This window comes from Typopeltis vanoorti, chromosome 16 (assembly GCF_054136105.1).
Source record: "Typopeltis vanoorti isolate ZY-2024b chromosome 16, IOZ_Tvanoo_1.0, whole genome shotgun sequence".
NCBI lineage: Eukaryota > Metazoa > Arthropoda > Arachnida > Uropygi > Thelyphonidae > Typopeltis > Typopeltis vanoorti.
Window position 1 is genome coordinate 16,269,957 of NC_143564.1, and position 21,558 is coordinate 16,291,514.

Sequence of the window (21,558 nt, forward strand, 5' to 3'; positions counted from 1 at the left end):
GTTTAACATCAAAAGAAATTCATTCGAAGTTCATAAAAGTTTATGGGCACTCTTCTCCTTCATTTTCAACAATTAAGAAATGGGCTGCTGAGTTTAAATGTGGCCGTACCAGCCTTGAAGATGCTCCAGATGAAGAATGTCCAAAAAATGTAACAACATTAGAAATTATTGAACAAATGCACGATATGGTATTGGATGACTGGCGAGTCAAAGTGAGTGAAATTGCTGAGACTATAGGCATTTCAAAAGAACGTGTAGGATATATTTTGCATGAAGAATTGCAAATGAAAAAGCTTTGCACAAGATGGGTGCCATGCTTGCTCACAGCAGATCAAAAATGCACTCACATGAAAATCTCTGAACACTGCTTGGAGCATTTTAACAAGAATAACATTGATTTTGTGCGTCAATTTATTACTATAGATGAGACTCGAATTCACCGTTACACACACCAGAATCCAAGCAGAAGTCAAAACAGTGAACAGAAGCAGGTTGTTCAGCGCCAACGTTGGTTCCATCAGTAGGAAAAGTCATGGCATCGGTGTTTTGGGATGCTAAAGGCATTTTGTTTATTAATTATCTTGAAGAGGGTAAACCAATAACCGGGGAATATTATTCTGATCTTTTAACCAGACTAGACGAAAAAATTGATGAGAAAAGACCCGGTTTGCAGAAGAAAAAATCATCTTTTGTCAGGACAAATGCACCTACCCACAAAGATGTTTTGGCAATGAGAAAAGTAAGGGATCTGCACTATAAATTGTTGCAACATCTACCCTATTTCCCAGATTTGGCATCCTTTGCCTTCTATCTTTTTCCAAAACTAAAACTCTATCTTGATGGTCAGCAATTTTCTTCAAATCAAGAGGTGATTGCAGCTATAGAGGGGTATTTTGCAGATCTTACTGAGAATTACTACAGGCAGAGGCACACTGGGTCTAACAATATTGGTTGCCAGGAGACAAAGGGGGCCCACTCACAATTATAAAGTTATCATTTAATTTTTATAAGAAATAAATAAAATTTTCAAAAAAAAAAAAAAAAAAAAAAAAGTGGAAAAAAAGGTACAACTAAAATTTTTGCAAAATAATTGTATATTTTTTAGTAATTACAATGTACATATATTGTACATATTACTGGCAGTATACAGTAGATACTAAATGTAAATACAGATTGTTATAATTGAATTTTTTTAAACTTTTTTTTTTAATGATGGATATTTTTAAATAGTTTGCTTGTACTGAACATTTTACACATTAACAGTTAGTTCAAAAGCATATTTCATGCAGTCCACTATATTAAGAGCAATCGTTTGAATTCATTAGATGATTGTGCGAATCTGTCAATAATTGCTTCTGCATCCAATTCATCTAACAATTCCTTTTCAATGGATAGCAACATGTTCCAAGTTCTCCTCAGACATTGAATTTCTCAGCCTTGTCTTTATGATGTTTAGCTTGGTAAATGTCCTCTCACACTGGACTTTAGTATCTGATTGTGTGCAGATGACTTTATAAAGTTCATAAAGATTATTATATGCCTTGTCATGAAGTCTGTTGGATGCCAGAATTTTTGGTACACATGATGGGCAAGTGCTACAAATTTTACACTCATTGCAACTGGAATCCATATTCTCACCATCATTACACAACAGCTTTAATACATCAGCATTCGAAGCAAAAGAAAACAATTTCATTATTACTTGATCTTTGCTGATTTGTGGAGACAGCTTAATAATATCTTCCAATGCTTCATCTTCAAGGCCCTTCTCTGCAATAATTTTTACCTTTTTTACTACCCTTTATTACCTTTTAATACCTTCCAATGCTCCATCTTCAAGGTCCTTCTCTGCAATAGTTTTTACCAACATACTTTTTATAAAACACAGCAAGCACCAGGTGAAGAGCTGATGAAGCATACTCAAACTGAGGCTGACGAAATTAAAAATATTTGCTGTCTTTGCAATGTATGCAATAGCTCGATACAAAGTTGACTTCGGCTGCACATCATGATCCCAGGCTGGGATTCCCAGCTAAGCTTCATTGCGCAGTCGCAATATCAAAGATCCGAGCCTATATAACGTATGCGTTGGCCTCACATAACCTGAATCAGAATTATTTTTTCAGAGTTATTTATTATATTCTTAAATATAAAGTATCCTCGAAAAATGATTTTATTAATTTTTTTTTTTTATTAAAATAGTAATACAACGTAAATTTTAGTTGCATACAGTAATAATATTGGAACTTCTATGATATTTTCAAGCTACTAAAAGGCCATTAACATTTTTAACATATTGTCTAATGTTTAAGGGGGCCCACTTGTCATCAGGCTAGCTGACTACAGGGACGGGATAATAGCGCTGGAGCATAGCTGGAATAAATGTATTAGTCTTAAGGGAGATTATGTTGAAAAATAAAAATAATTTTGAAATTATAAATTCATTTTTTCATTGTTAGGCCAAGAACTTTTCAGACCACCCTTGTATAATAAATGTTTTGATTTTCTTTCCTTGAATGCCGATTTTTTGCTAACTTTCTTAATAGCGAGGTCATTTTCCCTGGAGATTTTAATGTTCACTACTCCAAATGACTTTTCCAACTGTACTGATCACTACCTAATTGATTCTATCAATTACTCTCTTCCTTCTATATATATCAATGACCTACTTCAGCTTACGGGAAATCCAATCCACAGTTTTGCTGATTTCAGTAGTAAATTCCTTTATTTCATTTGACATCTTGAACTAAAAAAATCACAGAAATTTCCAGAATATCAGCTTCTACAACTGTAAATTATTATCTCCATAGCTATCAAAACTCCATCTCATGTTATTTCTCAAACAAAACTTTCTTTCTTTCTTGTGTGTGTGTGTGAAGGGCATAAAGGGGTAGAGGATGATGTTAAAGTCATTTACTGCACAGTTTGATAATCAGCACTGTTCTCAATTTCAAAATGTATACTATTATATAAAAACAAACTAATTTTGGAAAATAACATAAATTTGAAATGATAAAATGAAAGAAATAAACTTTCAGGGAATAATTATAGCTTTCATGAAGAATAAGAATTACAAGCATCTAACTTATTTCAGTTTGGCATTCTTGTATTAAGGGAGCTAACTTATTTACTTTTTATTTCTTTTTTTTTGTAATTTATATTGCAAATTAGTCTTTTTTTATTTTTCAATAAATATATGGATTACCATACCTTTTTTTCTGAATCTGTTGCTGAATTCTTGGCATTCTGAAAAATATAAGTATTATATTACTTAAGAATAAAAAATAAGAGAAATAAATTTCAGATCAGATATTAGATTAATAGGACTTTCTGAACTTCTCTGTACTCATGTCTCTCAGAAATTATAACCAATTACCATGCACATCATATTTCGCAAAACTGGTTGTAAAAGACAATTATTTGGAATCAAAGGAAGGGGCTTGTTGCTAAAATCATTATTCTGTAATTTTACATTCATTCTGAAAATATAACTAATATTTAGTGAAGAAGGTTGAAAATAATAACTACTACTTCTTTCAGGCTTCTCCACTTGCCAGCAGCTGCCTATACTCAGATTCCACTCTGTAATTCCTCGGTCCTCATCTGTAAGTATCTGTTCTCCATTGCTCTCACAATGATCCCTTTCCACATAGCCCTTGGCCTTTCACTTTTTCTCCTTCCAGGAGATGACCAATTTATAATTTTCAAAGGTCATCATTTTTCTGTCATTCTCTGGATGTGGCCACAGGATAGAGGCACATACAAATAGCATGTGCCTCTATCCTCTCCATAATAGGTTGTTCACCTTTCATCCCTGTTCAAATATATGCATTTCACAGACGATTCATTGGGTAGCTCTCATACTTCATCTGAAGTAATTCATTTCCACCACTTTTACTTGTCTCCTCTAGCTGTTAGTGAGTATTCAACATTCACATCCATAGGTCATTATGCTCTTTATAATCACATGATACAGAATCTTCTTAGTTTTCCTTGAGACCTTATGACTCCATAAAATATCATTCATGGTTCTAATAGCTCCTCATGCCTGTCCTGTTCGAAACACTATGTCCACTTCACACTGACTTAACTTGTGCATCATGGAGCCAACATAATTGAAGGCATCCACATATTTTATAGTTCCCATTTCTAACTCAAGATCTGTTGCACTATCATCTCCAATTACTAGGAACTTGGTTTTTAACAAATTAACTTTCAGGCCCCAATTTGAACGTATCCAACAATTTCCTCATCTGATATTCTACATCCTCTTTGTCCTGTGTATCCAAGTAGATCTTAAGCAACGTTGGCCACATACAACATCCCTTCTTGAGCCCCTTGCTAGTAGTCAGTTACTCTGAAAGTTTGTTACCAATCTTTATAGCAGACCTAGATCTCTGGTAGATCATTCTCTTTATGCTGTTCCTTCATCTATTCCTGCTCTCTTCAATACTTGCCACATTATCCTCCTTGGGACAGTATCATAAGCCTTCTCCAGATCTACAAAAATTAAATGGAGCTCTTTATTCTTAGCAACCATTTTATGGGATATTATTATTAGACACCTCCAGGGAGTCCAAAGACTCATCGAGGGAGAGTGTGCCAACAGCATCGAATGATTGATCTCCTTCCAACTACTAATCACGCTCAAACTTGCTTAACTTTTTGCGAGCCATTAGTAGCAGAGGCTCTACCAATCGACCAAACTTTGCGGCTCTACCCAATCTTTGGAATGGTGGTGAAGCTTCTGGAAAAAGTGATATATGTAATAAAGAAAATGGTTGCTAAGAATAAAGAGCCATACATTATCCATACAAGACATTCCTGCTCTGAAACCAGATTGTTCCTCTGATATTATTCAAGATGTTTTAAATTTAATTCTGTCCCTCATGATCCTGCTAACCAAACATATGACACTGAGTCTTCTATAGTTTTTAGGATATTTCTTATTGCCCTTCTATTATATTATATAGCCTAACCTATAAAAAGCACATCACCAACCTGTCCAACAAAATTAAAACAAGAAATAATATCATTTCAAGGCTTGCTTGAACAACCTGGGGTTGTAGTACAGAAGTCCTAAGATCGTTTGACTAGCCCTCACGTTCTCTGCAGCAGAATACTGTGTCCCCTGTCTGGGAAAGAAGTGTGCACACTTAACATTATAGACACCCAGCTAAACTCTACCATGCGCACAATTAGTGGGATACTGAGAAGTATCCCTCTCCCCTGGCTGCCTGTCCTATCTAACATTGCTTCACCAAATATACAGAAAAGACAAGCCTCGATTAAAGGTTATATTCAGAAGAAAGCTATTTGAGAAGGGTATTTTTAGATTACCTTTCTCACACTGACTCCCTCAATCACTTTTCAATGGTGCCCTGTTTCTTCATTGTATTTTTGGTAGTTATTTCAGTGGATGCTACTCCATTACTGGCTGCCATATGCTTCCATTTCCCTCTAATCTGTACATGCATAGGCAACTGCTGGTCAACTCTGGATTCACTAGACTGGCTGCTCTTCCATCATTCCATATACTTCGGTTCTTTGGAACAGTCTTTCCCTTACTTTTCCCAGTGCATAAAATTTCCAACTATTCAAGAAACACATCAACATATTCCCTTCTTTTCTCTCATCACATGCTTACATAATGCACCATGTTATAGGTTTTGAAACCTCTCATTTGTATGTGTTTGAGGTTGATAAATAAATAAAAATAAATAACCCATAATGATCATCCTTTTCTTATTTTCTAAGCTAATAAGAAAAGGATGATCCACTGTGCATCACTATGACTAATTTGTTTATACATTTCTACTCCTAACTCCTATCTTGTCATTCAGCAAAATAGTCCATTCTCTTCACATCCACTCACCATGCTGGCTCAGAACTACTGCCATTTCTCTCCTTCATCTCCGCTGTATATATTTGGCATAACTCCTCTGCTGTTATCAACAGTGCTTCCGACTTTCCTGTTCTACCCATCCTATCCTCAATGAAAAGCATAATACTCCTCTATCTTTATTCTCAAATCATGTTATTATTAATATTACATGACACTTCCGGGGAGTCCAAAGACTCATCGTGGGAGGGCACCTACTCTATGTCTCCAACCACTACAACAATGCCATCTACTGTGCACCACTACCACTATTATTTTTACAGACAGTCGCAAACATCCATGCCCACAGCAGGATTCGAACTCACAGTCTTTCGGCTGGAGAACGAATACGCTAACCACTTGGCCAACCAGGCCAGGGGAGGATGGTATCATCCCCCCCATCATTCTAATTTCACTTATTCTAATAATTCTCAAGTGAATAAACTTGATCAGTGAACAATTTCACTGTTCTTATTCTGATATACCTTGTTTCAGCAACCATCATTCATACACATCTGCCTTTCCATTCCTCTGTCTCGCCTTCCCATTCCACATTCTTACCTCTCACACTATTCAGCTTTCCAACAAATACCTCAATACCTCTTCAGTCTCACCTATTCCATTCTCCTGGTCTCCTACATCACATCTTATTTTCTTAGATCTCCTGTTTGCTTTCTTCCCCTCCAATTGACTTGCATCAAAGCAATGCAAATGCAATCTGACATTCTTTTACAGTTCCATTTGCCCTTAATTTTATCCCTTTCATTCAAAAACTGCATTCTTTTTTTCCTTACACAACTCTGCCAACATACACTATTCATGATCTTCATTCATCTAACCCTGGGCACTACGCTTGCTACATTTCCTACTACGCTGTTATCTTTCACTCCCCTTAATAATCAGGGCATTTTGCTTCTGCCTATTCATAACATTTGTTTCTACAATTGCCACCATCTCCTTCCTGAAAAGCAAACTTTGTGCATCCTCTTATTCACTAATAATGGAATCTCCATGCAATGCCACTATTGCATTATTACATCTTTCTTTCTTTCTAGGCTGTTTTTCATTAAATTCTTCCACATTCTTCCATGCATATCTACTATTTTTCAAGTCTTGCACCATTTTCACTCCACATGCACACTATCATACTCTCATTCACACCTACTATACTGCTCTCTATCATTTGCACCCATTTTCATACCAGCAGTCATGACTTTCTTTATCCTTCTCCTGCTACCAGTTTTCCCACATTGTTTCCTATTTGGTCTAACTTTGTTTACTTCATGTTCCTGGCTCTCATCCAAAGAATCCTTGCAATCTATTAGAATATCAGTTCTTGCAAGCCTATACTTGCTAACTTCTTGTTCATCCTCCACACATACACATTTTCAACATTTTTCCCCATCCATACCTGTTGCACTTGCAACAACTAACCATGTTCAAAAAATTTAGACCATTCACAATTTATAAGTGATATGTTGACTGATACAAAGAGCTCACTCTAATCTAAGTAATGAATTTCATCTGAGATCCACAAAATATAATTTATTTATTCTTATGGCAAAAGGAATACAAAGCAGCTACAGGTCTATGTCCAGTCCAGATAGCCATTCTAGGATCTCATCCGTCAACTCGGTGCATGTCCTGGAGGCCACCACCATGAAATTGGCATCTTGGGCAGTCATTCACAATATGAGTGATCATCTGGGTCATGGTGGAACAGTCACAATAAAGGTGGATTGACAGTCTCCATTTATGTAGTAGGTAGCCACATCTGCCCTGGTTCTGATCCTGTTGATAGATGACAAAATCTTCCTAGGAAGAGCAAAACTAGGTTGCAGATTACAGGGATCTTCAACCAGGAAGCCATTTATTGGAAGATTGTTGGACCAGTGTTCTCTCCACATGTTAGGTGCTGATGGTAAGGCAGCTGAGGATAGTTCGTCCAGTTAGTCTCTGATGAAGGTTTCTTGGACACAACTCCACATGTGAGAGAAATATTCTAAGGTTGGCTGATTTGGAATTTATAAAGTGTTAGGAGTTAAGCATAAAAGAAGTAATATTTAGAATAAGAAGAAGAAAAGTATAGCCTCCAAAAAAAAAGCTTTTTTTTTTTTTTTTTTTTTTTTTCCCTTTTCAGAGATTGAAGAAGCTACAGAGGTGATGCTTATGCAAGGATAGGTAGATGTGAAAGTCAGTCAAAGAAGAGAAATTGATCTTGGTGAGTGAAGTGTCATCAAAAGTGAGAGATGGGCTTTCTTGGAAAATATGGCAAGATTGTGTTTTGGTTGCATTAAAATTTATGAGATTATCTTCAGCCCACTTGAGAATAGCTAGAAGATCAATGTTTAGGATACTGGCCACTAATGACCTTGAAGCTCGAGTCTTCTGAGTAGTACAAGGTGTTGTGAGTGATGAAGGGGAACACAGTGTAGTATCATCAGCAAAGCAATGAATAGGACCAGATGTTGAGAAAAGATCACAGATATATAGGAGAAAGAGTAACATATCAAGGTAATAATCAAAATTTAAATTAAATAATAAAATACACTTATGTGGGAGATTATGAATTTTATGGTTGATATAAGAATACCATCCTGGTTATTGAAAGCCAGAAGTAGGTTGTAAAAGTTTCATGTTTGGTCTCTAGAGCTTCTGAAATAAAAATAAAACATCAAAATAAATAAATATATAAAAGAAAAAATTGTTAGCCCAACCATGGTACTAATGCAATATAGGTTTAGAACATTTTTATGTGGGATATCACAAACCACACAACTAGAGGGACTTTTATCACAGCACTCATTATAAATTCTCGTAGACAGGCTTATATGTTGGTTATATATTACTAAATCACTTAAGGAATTGAACAACGTAGATACGAATATAAATTAAATTACACTTTAATAAATATTTCTAATATTTTGGCAACATCACGTTGCCATTTTCAAAAGGAACTTACAAAAAAAGGCACGTGCACGTAGGCAATACAACACAGTAACTAAAAATGAAGCATCAGCCCTAAGAAACTCTCCAAACCTCAACAACTTTGCATGTATTCGACTGCCCCAAATTTGGGAGGCTTACAGCAGACCTTCAGCCCAACAGCCAAGAACACCTACTTAGCCTGCTAGAGGGGACCATAAGGACATTAAGGAGAACAATAGCTTCATCTTTTCATTTTCAGTTACTGTGTTGTATTGCCTACGTGCACGTGCCTTTTTTTGTAAGTTCCTTTTGAAAATGGCAACGTGAAGTTGCTGAAATATCGGAAATATTTATTAAAGTGTAATTTAATTTGTATTCGTATCTACGTTGTTCAATTCCTTAAGTGATTTAGTAACTCATTATAAATTATTTTTAAAAGACAACAAATGATAATGGAACAAATCCTTTCTTTTAGGCTTGCACGGTGATCCGAATGCATTTTTGAAAATTATGGAGACAACTACTGTGTTTGAATAAAAACTTGAGTTTAATATAACTAAAATCTACAATTCGACGTTTCGACCTTTATGTCAAGGTCATCTTCTGGAGTGTACAAATATACACAAGAAACAAGCTATACTACAATCAAACTGGTTCGTTAAAGACACTGACCAACCGCTACCACAATTGTTGGCCTGACCTCTGGTGAAAAAAAAAAAAAAAAAATACAAATTAAAAATAAACAATTATATATCAATGCTAGAGTCCTATTATTTGTGTTGTCTACTATATACATATATTAACATTATTCCAGCCAGTTGGAGTGGAATGGTTTCTAATACGAGCGGATTGGCTAGCGTCCTGACTTATGTTGAATCTTTCATATTAGGTTGGCTGAATGTGTGCCATCCAGATCCTTGGAATTTTCATACCATCTTTGCTATTGATATTTGGGTGGTTTATCAGGATTTCGCAGGATTCCTTAAATTTTCTCTCGTACCAGGTTTTTGTGTGGTGTAAGGAGCAGGTGCTTTTCCAGTTGATTTGGTGTAAGGTGTTAAGTGCATGGTCTGAGAGGCCTGCTTCACCATAATGGTTATATTTAATGTGTCTAATGTGTTCTTTCTTGCGTATAGGGATTGTCCGTCCTGTTTCACCAATGTACGGTAAGTTACAGGTGCAGCAGATGCAATAGACCCCAGGATGTGCTAATGGGAGGAGAGGATCCTTAGAGGAGCTGAATATGGTTTTAAGTTTAGTGGGTGGTTTAAAGATGGTTGAGGTTATAATGTTGTAGGATACTGTTGATTTTTTCTGATAATCCTTTAATGTATGGCCCGTCACTTCTTGGCCACCAGACACGGTTAAAAAACTCAAACCCCACTACGCCCGACCCCCCAGAATATATGGGGTTCCGAAAATACACAAACAAAATGTGCCCCTTCGACCAATCTGGAAGGAATAGACAGTCCCAATTACCATCTAGCCAAGAAATTAGCGGCAACACTCAAGGAGTTGGTGGGTCATTCCCCCTCCTACATTAAAAACACACAACACTTCATAAACAAAATCAAAAACATAACACTCGACAAAGACGACCTGTTAGTCAGTTTTGACGTTTCTGCCCTTTTTACTAATGTTCCCATCAATGACACAATTCTCCTACTACAGAACAAATTTCTGCCCGACATTACGGCCCTCTTTGCCCACGTACTAAAGTCCAGTTACTTCGTGTGGCAAAACAAATTCTACCTACATTACAGCCATGGGCTCACCATTATCCCCCCCCCCAATCGCTAACTTCTATATGGAAACCTTTGAGCAAAGGGCTCGTGATTCCGCATGCTACGACCGACAGTCTGGCTCAGATACGTCGACGACGTGTTCGCGATCTGGCCGCACGGGCGACAAATGCTAAACACATTCCTCAGCCACCTAAACAAACAACACAAACGCATACAATTTACCATCGAAGTCGAAAACCAAAATTCGCTCCCGTTCCTAGACACACTACTTACACATCTTCCTTCAGGCAGTGTATCCTTCACGGTCTACCGAAAACAGACACACACGGGCCAATACATACATGCGAATTCATACCACCACTCAGCACAAAAATATGGAGTCATTAACACCCTTAAAAACAGAGCCACAACTATTTGCTCCAACCAGCAAGCCCTGAAACAAGAACTAAAAATCATTAGTGACACATTCATAAATAATGGCTATAACAAAATTACTGTCAATAAAATACTCTATAAAACCACAACAAAAACGAATCTAGATTACAGTAAAACCATAGCCATCCCATACATTAAAGGGTTATCAGAAAAAATCAACAGAATCCTACAACATTATAACCTCAATGCCATCTTTAAACCACCCACTAAACTTAAAACCATATTCCATTCCACTCCAACTGGCTGGAATAATGTTAATATATGTATATAATAGACAATACAAATAATAGGACTCTAGCATTGATGTATAATTTTTTATTTTTAATTTTTTTTTTTTTTTTCACCAGAGGTCAGGCCAACAATTGTGGTAGCGGTTGGTCAGTGTCTAACAAACCAGTTTGATTGTAGTATAGCTTGTTTCTTGTGTATATTTGTACACTCCAGAAGATGACCTTGACATAAAGGTCGAAATGTCGAATTGTAGATTTGTTATATTAAACTCAAGTTTTTATTCAAACACGGTAGTTGTCTCCATAATTTTCAAAAATGCATAATGGAACAAAAGTAAAATGGTCAACATCTAGCTAATGAATCACTCTATATGTTATTATGCATGCAAGATTCCCCTCTACCACATCTTATTTGGTAGTAAATTCTGAATGGACCTTGCTTTCTTGATGTGGCTTATAGAATTCATGCTGGTGGTCACTAATTAAGTGGTAGGTGGGCCATCAGATAGCAAAGAAATTGAATATTGATGATACCTCCATTATTTTTGAGAGGATTAGGCTGAATGATCTTCCTTTTCAGCTACTGAATGACGAATAGGCTTGGTTTCATGCAACTGGATAAGTACCAGACAAGATGACAGCTTGAACTGACTATATAGGATAAGTAGTGTTCTGGAGTAAAAATTATTAGCACAACTGAGGATATGCCATCTAGAATAGAATATATATATATATATATTGGTATATCAATGCATTCCTGACTAAAAACATCCTGCCGTGGGCATGGATGCTTGTGAAAATACTAGTGGTGGGCAGTAGATGGTGTAGTTGAGATTCGAAGAAATACAGATACTGATATCACCAATAGCTATCTAGATCTGAGAGCAGCAGAGGCATAGGAGGTGGCATCTGATAGCTTTGGTGAGGACCTAACAGACTGAGTGTGAATTTGGAGCAGATCTGCTGAAATTTCATCAAGGAGCTTCATAATGCTTGTTGGAGAAACAATGCATAGTGATTTGTGGTTTTGTGTGAGTCGAAATGAAGGCTGTCATTCTCATTCTGACAAAAATTATTTCAATTATTCAACCAGGGCAGATGTGTGGATCAAGAAGCCAACCAGACTAGGGTAAAAGAGATATAGGAACAACAGATATCATCCTCTTTGGTAACCGTGAAATGTCAGAGGGCAAGGGCTTGAGAATGGCTGGGGTGAAGGTTGATTTGTATAAAAGAAAACAGTCTGTATAAGTAAAATCTTATAACTCAAATTTTGTCATAGCTCCTTCAGCATCATTTGTGTAAATCAAATTTAAGTATGCCATGGACTGCCTGTATATGTATATTATTATTACACATTCCATGGAGTCGATAGACTCATCATGGGAGGTACATTCAACTGACAACATATTTATCATATAGAATCTTAAAGTCCTTAATACTTCTTGCATTAACAACACATTCTGGTAATGCATTTTCCATGCAAAAAATCTACTCTGCACACCTTTCTTCACCACACTTTCACATAACTTCCAGGAATGCCCCCTGGTTCTTCCCCTCTCACCTTCTACCCTTTTTATGATCCCCTCTGGATTAACTTGATAAAATCCTCTTTCTAACTTAACCGTCTCTATCATATTAGCTCTATCAGTAGCTATAGCGCACTCTGGGTGCTGGTTAGCACGCTATTTAAAAAGTTCTATCTTTTTCTGAAAACGCCTCATTTAAGCATATAAGCCACACTATCATGAGCTCTGAGGTGACTAGTGATCTTGATAGAAAGTCTACTGATGTAAGGAATGGAAATAAAGTCCCAGTGAATATCAGGATTTTACTGTGGAGTCAGATTACAGAAAAGCAGTTTTTGTATGAGATTTTCTGAATATCCATTGTGAACAAGTTGCTGGAGAAGAATTTGTTATCCTTCTAAGTTTTTTTCCTTATCTCTTAAGATGAAGAAGCCCTTCTTTTAAGCATATACAATTTTTTTTAACAACAAAAACTGGGTATATGAACAATACCCAGTTTTTGTGAAACATAGTGAACAGAAGATGAATGGAGGTAATGAAAGGTGAGAATTAGGCTTGCAATATACACCAAGAAGACCTTATCAGCATTTTTGATGATTAAAACATCTAGAAAGGGTAGTCTTCCTTCAATTTCTAGTTCCAAAGTAAATTGAATTTTATGGTGGAATGAGTTAATAGAGGAAATCGCTTATGAGATCTTTTCATATGTAAGACTTCAACGTTTCAGTCAACCATCTGCAAACAATGCTGAATGTCAGCTAAGTCATGCCACCTCTCCTCCATTCCCATGTGTTTCTATGACTTATATTGTAACGGTTCCTACTGTGAAGTAGATAGTCATAGGTCACAACATATAAGTCATAAGTTACAACATATAGTAATGTTATGTTTTACAACTTTACATTTCTTTTATATAGAAGCCAAGATTTAGTGGCAAAACTAGTAGATTCATTAATCACTGTAGTTATTTTCAACAATTAAAAAACACCTAGTTTTTCTAGGTCCTAAGTCTGTTATACATTGGCAATACAGTTGGACTAAGGTAATTTTAAAACCTAATCTAGAGACTAAATATGGAACTTTATCAAGCCAATTCATGCAAAGCCATTTAAATTAAATGAATTTCATCTAAATCATTTTATATTTATTATTCAGAAAGATCTCATATGTTTTTTCATTCTTTGTCTCAGTAACACAAATTTGACATGATGTTTCTGCAATTCTTTTGCTAGTCTCGCCTCTTTTCCTTGATAGTTCATATGTTGATGGGTGCCTTGTCATTCTTCTGACACTATTCCAGTAGCTAACATCAATGTTTGATCTTGTTTTTTGACCAGATCAAACATTGATGAAGTCAGAAGCTTCATTTAAAGAGGTAATCACAGCTAACATGACAATATAAAATACAATTTGTTTATGTCTGAATATCCAGTTCATTCTTTTTCAATAACAGAATGTATCATAGAGGATGAGAATACCAAATTAGAAGCACTGGTTAGATCTACAATACTGCTTGCTGATTATGCTGAGATCCCTCAGTTATCTATCATTGATACTTCTGCAACTTCAAATCATTATGTAGCATGTATAGTGTGTGTGTGTGTGTGTGTGTGTGGTCTTAGAATTGAAACTACATCCACTAAATAACTCAGTCCAAACAAGTTGCCCCTTCCAGCAATATGAAAAATGGTGCAAGCAAATCACTTTGTAATGGCATCTGATTTCATTTAAAGATTTTTATATAATTTCTCTTTTTGAATAAATTTTATTATTAGGTTGATTAGGCATTTGAAAGATGGAGAAATTTATACAAAGAACATCATTGCTTTAAATTTTTAAACTGTCATGACAGAATGATATTGTGGAAAGTAACTGAACAAGCACTACTTTTTTGTGGTGGTGGTGGGGGGTCATGACTAATGCAATGTACACTCTCAATATTAGGTGGGTGATTTATACTACAAAGATAGTGTGATAGGACAGCGAAGGTAACAGAGGAAGAGAAATGGAGATATATATATCAAATAAAAGGAAGTAGTTAAAAACAAAAATTCCTTTTATAAAGCAAGGGAGTATTAGCACGGATATTTCCACCAAAGTTGATAATTTCTATGGATGATTTAATTTACTTTCTTGTTAGCAAATATAAAAATCTTTCCCTTTCAGAATTCCCATGGTATGGCTGGAACCCCACAACCATACCGATGACTGTTACTTCTGTTCTTTGAATGTGAATAATAAAAAAGATATTTCCTATTCTAATTTACCATCAACAATACGCCCACTGGAACATGGTCCTGAAATATTCATGGATGATTCATGAAATTTCTATGGATGATTTAATTTACTTTCTTGTTAGCAAATATAAAAATCTTTCCCTTTCAGAATTCCCATGGTATGGCTGGAACCCCACAACCATACCGATGACTGTTACTTCTGTTCTTTGAATGTGAATAATAAAAAAGATATTTCCTATTCTAATTTACCATCAACAATACGCCCACTGGAACATGGTCCTGAAATATTCATGCCAACACCTCCACAAATTTTAAAAGAATCACTCAGCAGCAATTCAAATGAAAAAGTTGAAGATGTCAATGATGATGAATACAAAGATAGTGGCCTACCTGAACTTTTTTCACAGACCGATTTAAACGATTTGGTCAGAGATTTAGGTCTTCCTAAGGAATCTGCAGAACTGCTGGGCTCAAAACTAAACGAAAAGAATTTGTTTAGTTTTGTTTATCTCTTTCTCTATATTTAAACTATGAGAAAAGAATTTCTCATAGTTTAGATATAGAGAAAGAGATTTTCTTCCTTACTGTAGTGATATTCCTGGACTGATAAGCAAATTCGATGTAAAATATGAAGTCATCGATTGGAGGTTGTTTATCGATTCCTCAAAAAGAAACCTCAAAGCTGTACTTCTCCATAATTACAATACGTATGCTTCAGTACCAGTAGCACATTCCATGCATTTGAAAGAACGATAAAAAAATTTAACCTTCATTCTCAGTAAACTTAAGTACAATGATCATGGATGGACAGTTTGCAGTGATCATATGTATGATTTTGGGAAAACAAAGAGGATGCACCAAATACCTGTGCTTTTTGTGCAAGTGGGACAGCTGAGATTGAGAGCAACATTGGATCAAGAAGGAATGGCCAGAAAGAGTCCCATTAGAACCTGGAAGTAAAAATATGTTACATGAAACTTTGGTTGCTTGGGAAAAAATCCTTTACCCCCTGCCCCCCCATCCTTCACATAAAGCTGGGATTGATGAAGCAATTTGTCAAGGCTTTACTTTATCGAAAGAAGGAGGAGAGTGATTTAAATACATCTGTGCAAAATTTCCGGGATTATCTACAGCAAAATTGAAAGAAGGTATTTTTATCGGTCTGGATATCAGGAAACTTATGAAGGATAAACTATTTGTAGAAAAAATGGCAACTATTGAAAAAGAAGCATGGAAAGCTTTGAAAGAGGTGGTGACCAAATTTTTAGGAAATCACAAGGATCCCAACTATAAAATGATTGTGGAAGACATGCTACAGAAATTCAAGGAATTGGGATGCTCCATGCGCTTAAAAGTGCACTTTCTCAACTCTCGTTTAGACTACTTTCCTGAGAATCTGGGAACTGTCAGCGAAGAGGCAAGGAGAGCGATTCCACGAAGACATCAAGGAGATGGAAAGAAGGTATCAGGGCAATGTCAACATGATGGCAGACTATTGCTGGATGATGCACAGAAACGACCCAGGAAAAGAATTTCACAGAAAAGGTTCAAAAAGAAGATTTGAAGGAAAAAGATAAAGACACCATAACAAAATATAAAGTATGTACTAAAGATTGTAAGGATTTTGTGAAAAATCCTTACATGACAGAGAAAAATGGAAGAGATATTTGAAACAGTTTCCAGACAACTTTTCATAACTCGAATTTTGCAGGCCTATGTAATAATAAATGATGGATTAACTACTAAATTATGAGTTAATCAAATTACCTGAAGGGCTTTTGTTCTTTCAAGTTCTTTCTCAGTTTTCAACAGTTTTTCATGCAAGGAGATGGAAAGAAGGTATCAGGGCAATGTCAACATGATGGCAGACTATTGCTGGATGATGCACAGAAACGACCCAGGAAAAGAATTTCACAGAAAAGGTTCAAAAAGAAGATTTGAAGGAAAAAGATAAAGACACCATAACAAAATATAAAGTATGTACTAAAGATTGTAAGGATTTTGTGAAAAATCCTTACATGACAGAGAAAAATGGAAGAGATATTTGAAACAGTTTCCAGACAACTTTTCATAACTCGAATTTTGCAGGCCTATGTAATAATAAATGATGGATTAACTACTAAATTATGAGTTAATCAAATTACCTGAAGGGCTTTTTGCAATTGGTCTTTTGTTCTTTCAAGTTCTTTCTCAGTTTTCAACAGTTTTTCATGCAATCGTTCATTTTCCTCTTTCAAGTCTTCATAGAGCTGAAAAATGGCAGGGAGAAGCAGAGGAAAATAAGTAATCATTTTAATTTTAAATATAATTAGTTTATTTGTTAATGATTTGATATATAGCAAGATTTCTGATATATACCAAAAAATCTGAGAAAAATTTCTGTATAAAACATTTATCACTTCTATTTAACAAAGCATTATATTAGTTCCAGTTTAACACAAAGACTAAAAAAAAGTTTTTATGAACAAATTTCGGGCTGTAAATAAACTGAAGCATGGGAGAATGTTATTATGATTAAGAAAGACTTCCAGGGAGTTAGGGATCAAAGGGGGGCCGCATATCACCCATATCAGATGTCATACCATTTCTTCAATTCATTCATGCTACCTGCACTCACAACCTCCAAAGATAATTCATCCACTCCAATCACACACACCATTCTATGAGAGAAAACCATCTCTCACTAAGTTGACAATGAATGCCTTCTTGATGGCATTCACTGGACAGGTTGAGAGGTAGGTGCCAGACTAAGAGAGATACCCTGGTTCTCTGTGTGTGTGTTAAGGCTAAGTGCTGGGAGGACATCATGGAAGTTTAATGGAATACTGACAACACTAAGAAAGGATTAAAAAATAATTTCGATACTTCTAATATTTCATTTTGGGTCACTGAGACATCTTCAGGGAGTACAAGTAACACTTGCAACACATGTGGTGCATCTTCTATGGGTGTTTGTAGGCAGCCTAGGATGTAATTTGGGAACTCTGACGATTAATGTTTCCCAAATTTTGGATGTTTTTCGCACCCTTATTTATTTAAATTTGGTTGATTTTTAAGTGCTGCTGCAGATTCCAAACATATATAAATATAAAATATATATATATATATATAATCAAACATAAAAAAGCACTAATATAGTTATAGATTAAGATATCCATCACTTGTAAATACAAACATAATGAAAAGTTAAATTTCTTTTAAAAATCTTCTTCCTAATGGGAAATGAAGTCAAGTGTAGTATGAATAAAATTACTAATTGATGGGCATGAGAAGTATTACTTCAGTTAATTTTTTTGTCTCTATCACTCACGAAAGGTTGTAAACTTATACAGGTACACCACCGATTTTCAGGCATCCCCGGTTCCAGAGCCTTGCCAGATTAACTGTTTTGCTGGACTATCGAAAGTCAGGCAAAAGTAATTCATAAGAATACCTCTGATCTGCTAATTATACCCTCCTCGAAAGCATCATAGACAGAAACTTGAACAAGTATTAAATGTGAATTAAATGATTTAATGAAATACATATATTAGTACACATAAAAATGAAAGGTTTTTGATATATTTTGTATAGAGGTAGAATTCAGACTTTACTGAGATTGTAGAGCTAATCACAAAGATCTGAAAATTGAGGGCTGAACAGATTACTGTTTCATAGCTAAATGAATTTTGATATCACAGACTCTGATATTGCAGGGGAGTAACATCTGCTGTATTTGAAGACAGAATTATAAATGTGTAGGCTTACTCTCTGGCACACATTCCTCTTGGCTATGGTTTGAACATTTCATCCAAACAAAATTGTTTAATGTGCTCTGATATTTCCCTGTGCAATTTTTTAAATATCAAACGGCAAGTCATTAGCCCAGGTTTTGTTACGAAGGTTGTTTAGCCATTTAATTCAACTCAATTTGTCAACAGTAAGTCCTCAATCTATATCTGTTTAATCTTCATCACTTTCATTGTTTTTATCGAGTTTCAGAACAATATCAACTTCAGAGTACCGTGATGAAAACAGATGTTTCTTTGTCAATGTTCATACACTCAGCCCGATTTTCTTCCATAAGCCTACTTTGCTATATTCTTGGTAGCAGGTCCCATAACACTTCTTACATACTCATAAAACCCATGAAGGACTTCTTTTTACTTTGATACTTTAAATACTGTAAAGTCATTGTCAACATTTTTATCACATGAATTATCAAACTTAAAGACAGGCTACTAACGATGCCATGATTCTTTAGTGTTGACGCTTGTACTTTCTCCCAGACACCAGCAATGAGCCAGAGCATTCTGTCCTTCATGTTAAATTATTTCATAAAAATATCTGCAGCCTTGGAAGTATTTACTACATCTAATAAACATTTTATGAAAAATGAACAATATTTTGTCCTCATAGAGTATATAATTGGTGGTGAATACAGTGGATAAGTTCCTCACACCTCTCCAGAATGAGAAGAATTTTGCAATATTCCAGCAGTAGGCCTACAGAAGTGTAGTGTGCTTGGGCTTCAGAAAGAAGAAAAAATTTTTTAAAACAATCCTAATGTAATCTCAGTAATAATCCAGCTATTTTTATTTGCACAGTATATCATGGAGTAAATTTTAGTGCTTTTCAAGGCCTGAGGGGGGGGGGCTTCCCCTCCATTCAACAGTTGACTAACATCTGTATACTCGATGAGTTTGAGTGACCTAGGACAGCAACTTCATCCTTAGATTGTCTGAATCCTGTAGGCCCTTTTTTTTTTGTTTTCTACTAATATAATACAGTTTAATCAGCATTATGCACTTGCTTAGGACAGAGTGCTCGTTAGCTAAAACTTTAGCAAAAGTGCCCATGTACTTTGCATCTTTTTCTGGGTTTGTGAAACCTTTTTCACCACACACTTTACAGTTCGAAATTTCACTACACTTCTAAAACCTCTGAAGTGATCCTTCACTATAGCCATACTCATGTTCTAATTTAAGTTTTTATGGAAACACTTTAGACTGTTCCATAAGTTTACTATCCAAACAGTCTATCCTATTTCTCCAACAATGAAACTATTCCATCATCACTTGATCATGCTCAGTACTCTTTCCATTGTTTCACAGTTTTTCTAACATTCATTTGCATCTTGGAATCACTTCGACCTTTCATTTCTTTAGATCATATGCAGATGATGAACCACTACCACACAGTTGACCCTTTTTATTGGTACAGACTTGCTTTTAAACTTGACACTACATCACTGTGAACTGGAAAATATAAGCTAAGAATCATTCAAATTCAAAGAATCACCACCACTTGAGTGCAGATGTAAACAATGAAGTGAGCAAGCACCAATGTAATGCTATCCATGGCAATTCAGTGAACTAGTCAAGCAGATGGGGAAATTTCAAATGCACTGTTGTAATTTTGTCCAGACTAAAGCAGGTGCCAGACCATCTGGCACCTCTTTTATAAAAGTTCCATGTTTTAAGGCTAAACATGAACTTTAAGACACTCAGGCCTTCAAATACAAAGGCTGGCAGTCACATACCAAGCAGTGAAATTCATCTCTTGCCGAACATATTTACAAAAAATGATGCTCATTGAGGGATTTGAAGCCATAGTCTGTTTGTCAGAAAGCTGGCCCATTCTCTCACCAACAGGCTATGGGTTTTATCCATGTTGTTCCCCAGTCAGTATAACTTGGAGGATTAACTACACGAGCTATAATTTCACTTAAATTTGAATCACAGTCAATTATGATGATATCAAAAATATTACCTCGAAAAACACATATCTCTCATTTAAGTTAAGGGATATTACATCCCATATCATAGCCAAATAAGAAACTCAAAGAATTTCTTATTTGGCTTAACTGCTAATTAATTAACATATCTCTCATGTTCCTTCCGACACATGAGAAGTATATTTTTCAGGTTAATATTTTTTTATGAATTTTTTCAAGGTAATATTTCAGAAGTACATACTCTAGAATGAGCATACTTCTCATATACAAGACAAAGTGTATAATACTATTTCTGCACATTCTGTGACTATTTAAGTGCACATAATTAAACATCACATCACTTTAAAATGAACAATATTTTCTAGATAAGGACAAATACAATGCAAATACAAATTAATATTTATGGAAATGGTAAATGGCAGAAATCAAAAACAAAGGAAAATAGGAAAAACAGTTATCAGTGATGTCCCCAGTTTATGAAATAGGCATTCTTCTACAAGTTGAATAATGATGAAAAATCAGTTAACATCTTTCAAATTTTAAAAAACAAAAATCACTTTAACTAGTTCTGTTATCTGTCTGTTTCAAAACCAGAATTTCAGAGATATACAACATACAAATCTTACATAGAGAAATGCTCTCTGTAATTTATTAAAATGATTAAATCATTTTGAGAAGGTCAACATCATCAAGTACCACCTTCATAATCAAAGATGGCAACCAGCAAAGCATAACCTCTCCTTTTGTATCAGGTTGAAAAGCTTTCTGCTGGTCTTTCCTATCCCTCCTTTTTTTTATTTTTTATTTTTTTTAACTGTTCATCCATCTTCCACTGCTTCTCTTTCTATCTAATTAAT

At 35.4% G+C, this 21,558-nt stretch overlaps 1 protein-coding gene across 2 annotated transcripts in view; it reads right to left on the bottom strand.

The window, feature by feature from the left end:
* The window catches only part of LOC150097869 (uncharacterized), a 622,248-nt gene that overhangs the window by 111,059 nt on the left and 489,631 nt on the right, over positions 1 to 21,558 (bottom strand). For both annotated transcript variants that reach the window (XM_090405962.1, XM_090405961.1), the window contains exons 17-18: positions 17,130 to 17,234; positions 3,211 to 3,246 (exon numbers count right to left, since the gene is read on the bottom strand). In XM_090405962.1, coding sequence (XP_090262088.1) covers positions 3,211 to 3,246; positions 17,130 to 17,234 — 141 coding nt within the window. The remainder of the gene's footprint in view (positions 1 to 3,210; positions 3,247 to 17,129; positions 17,235 to 21,558) is intronic.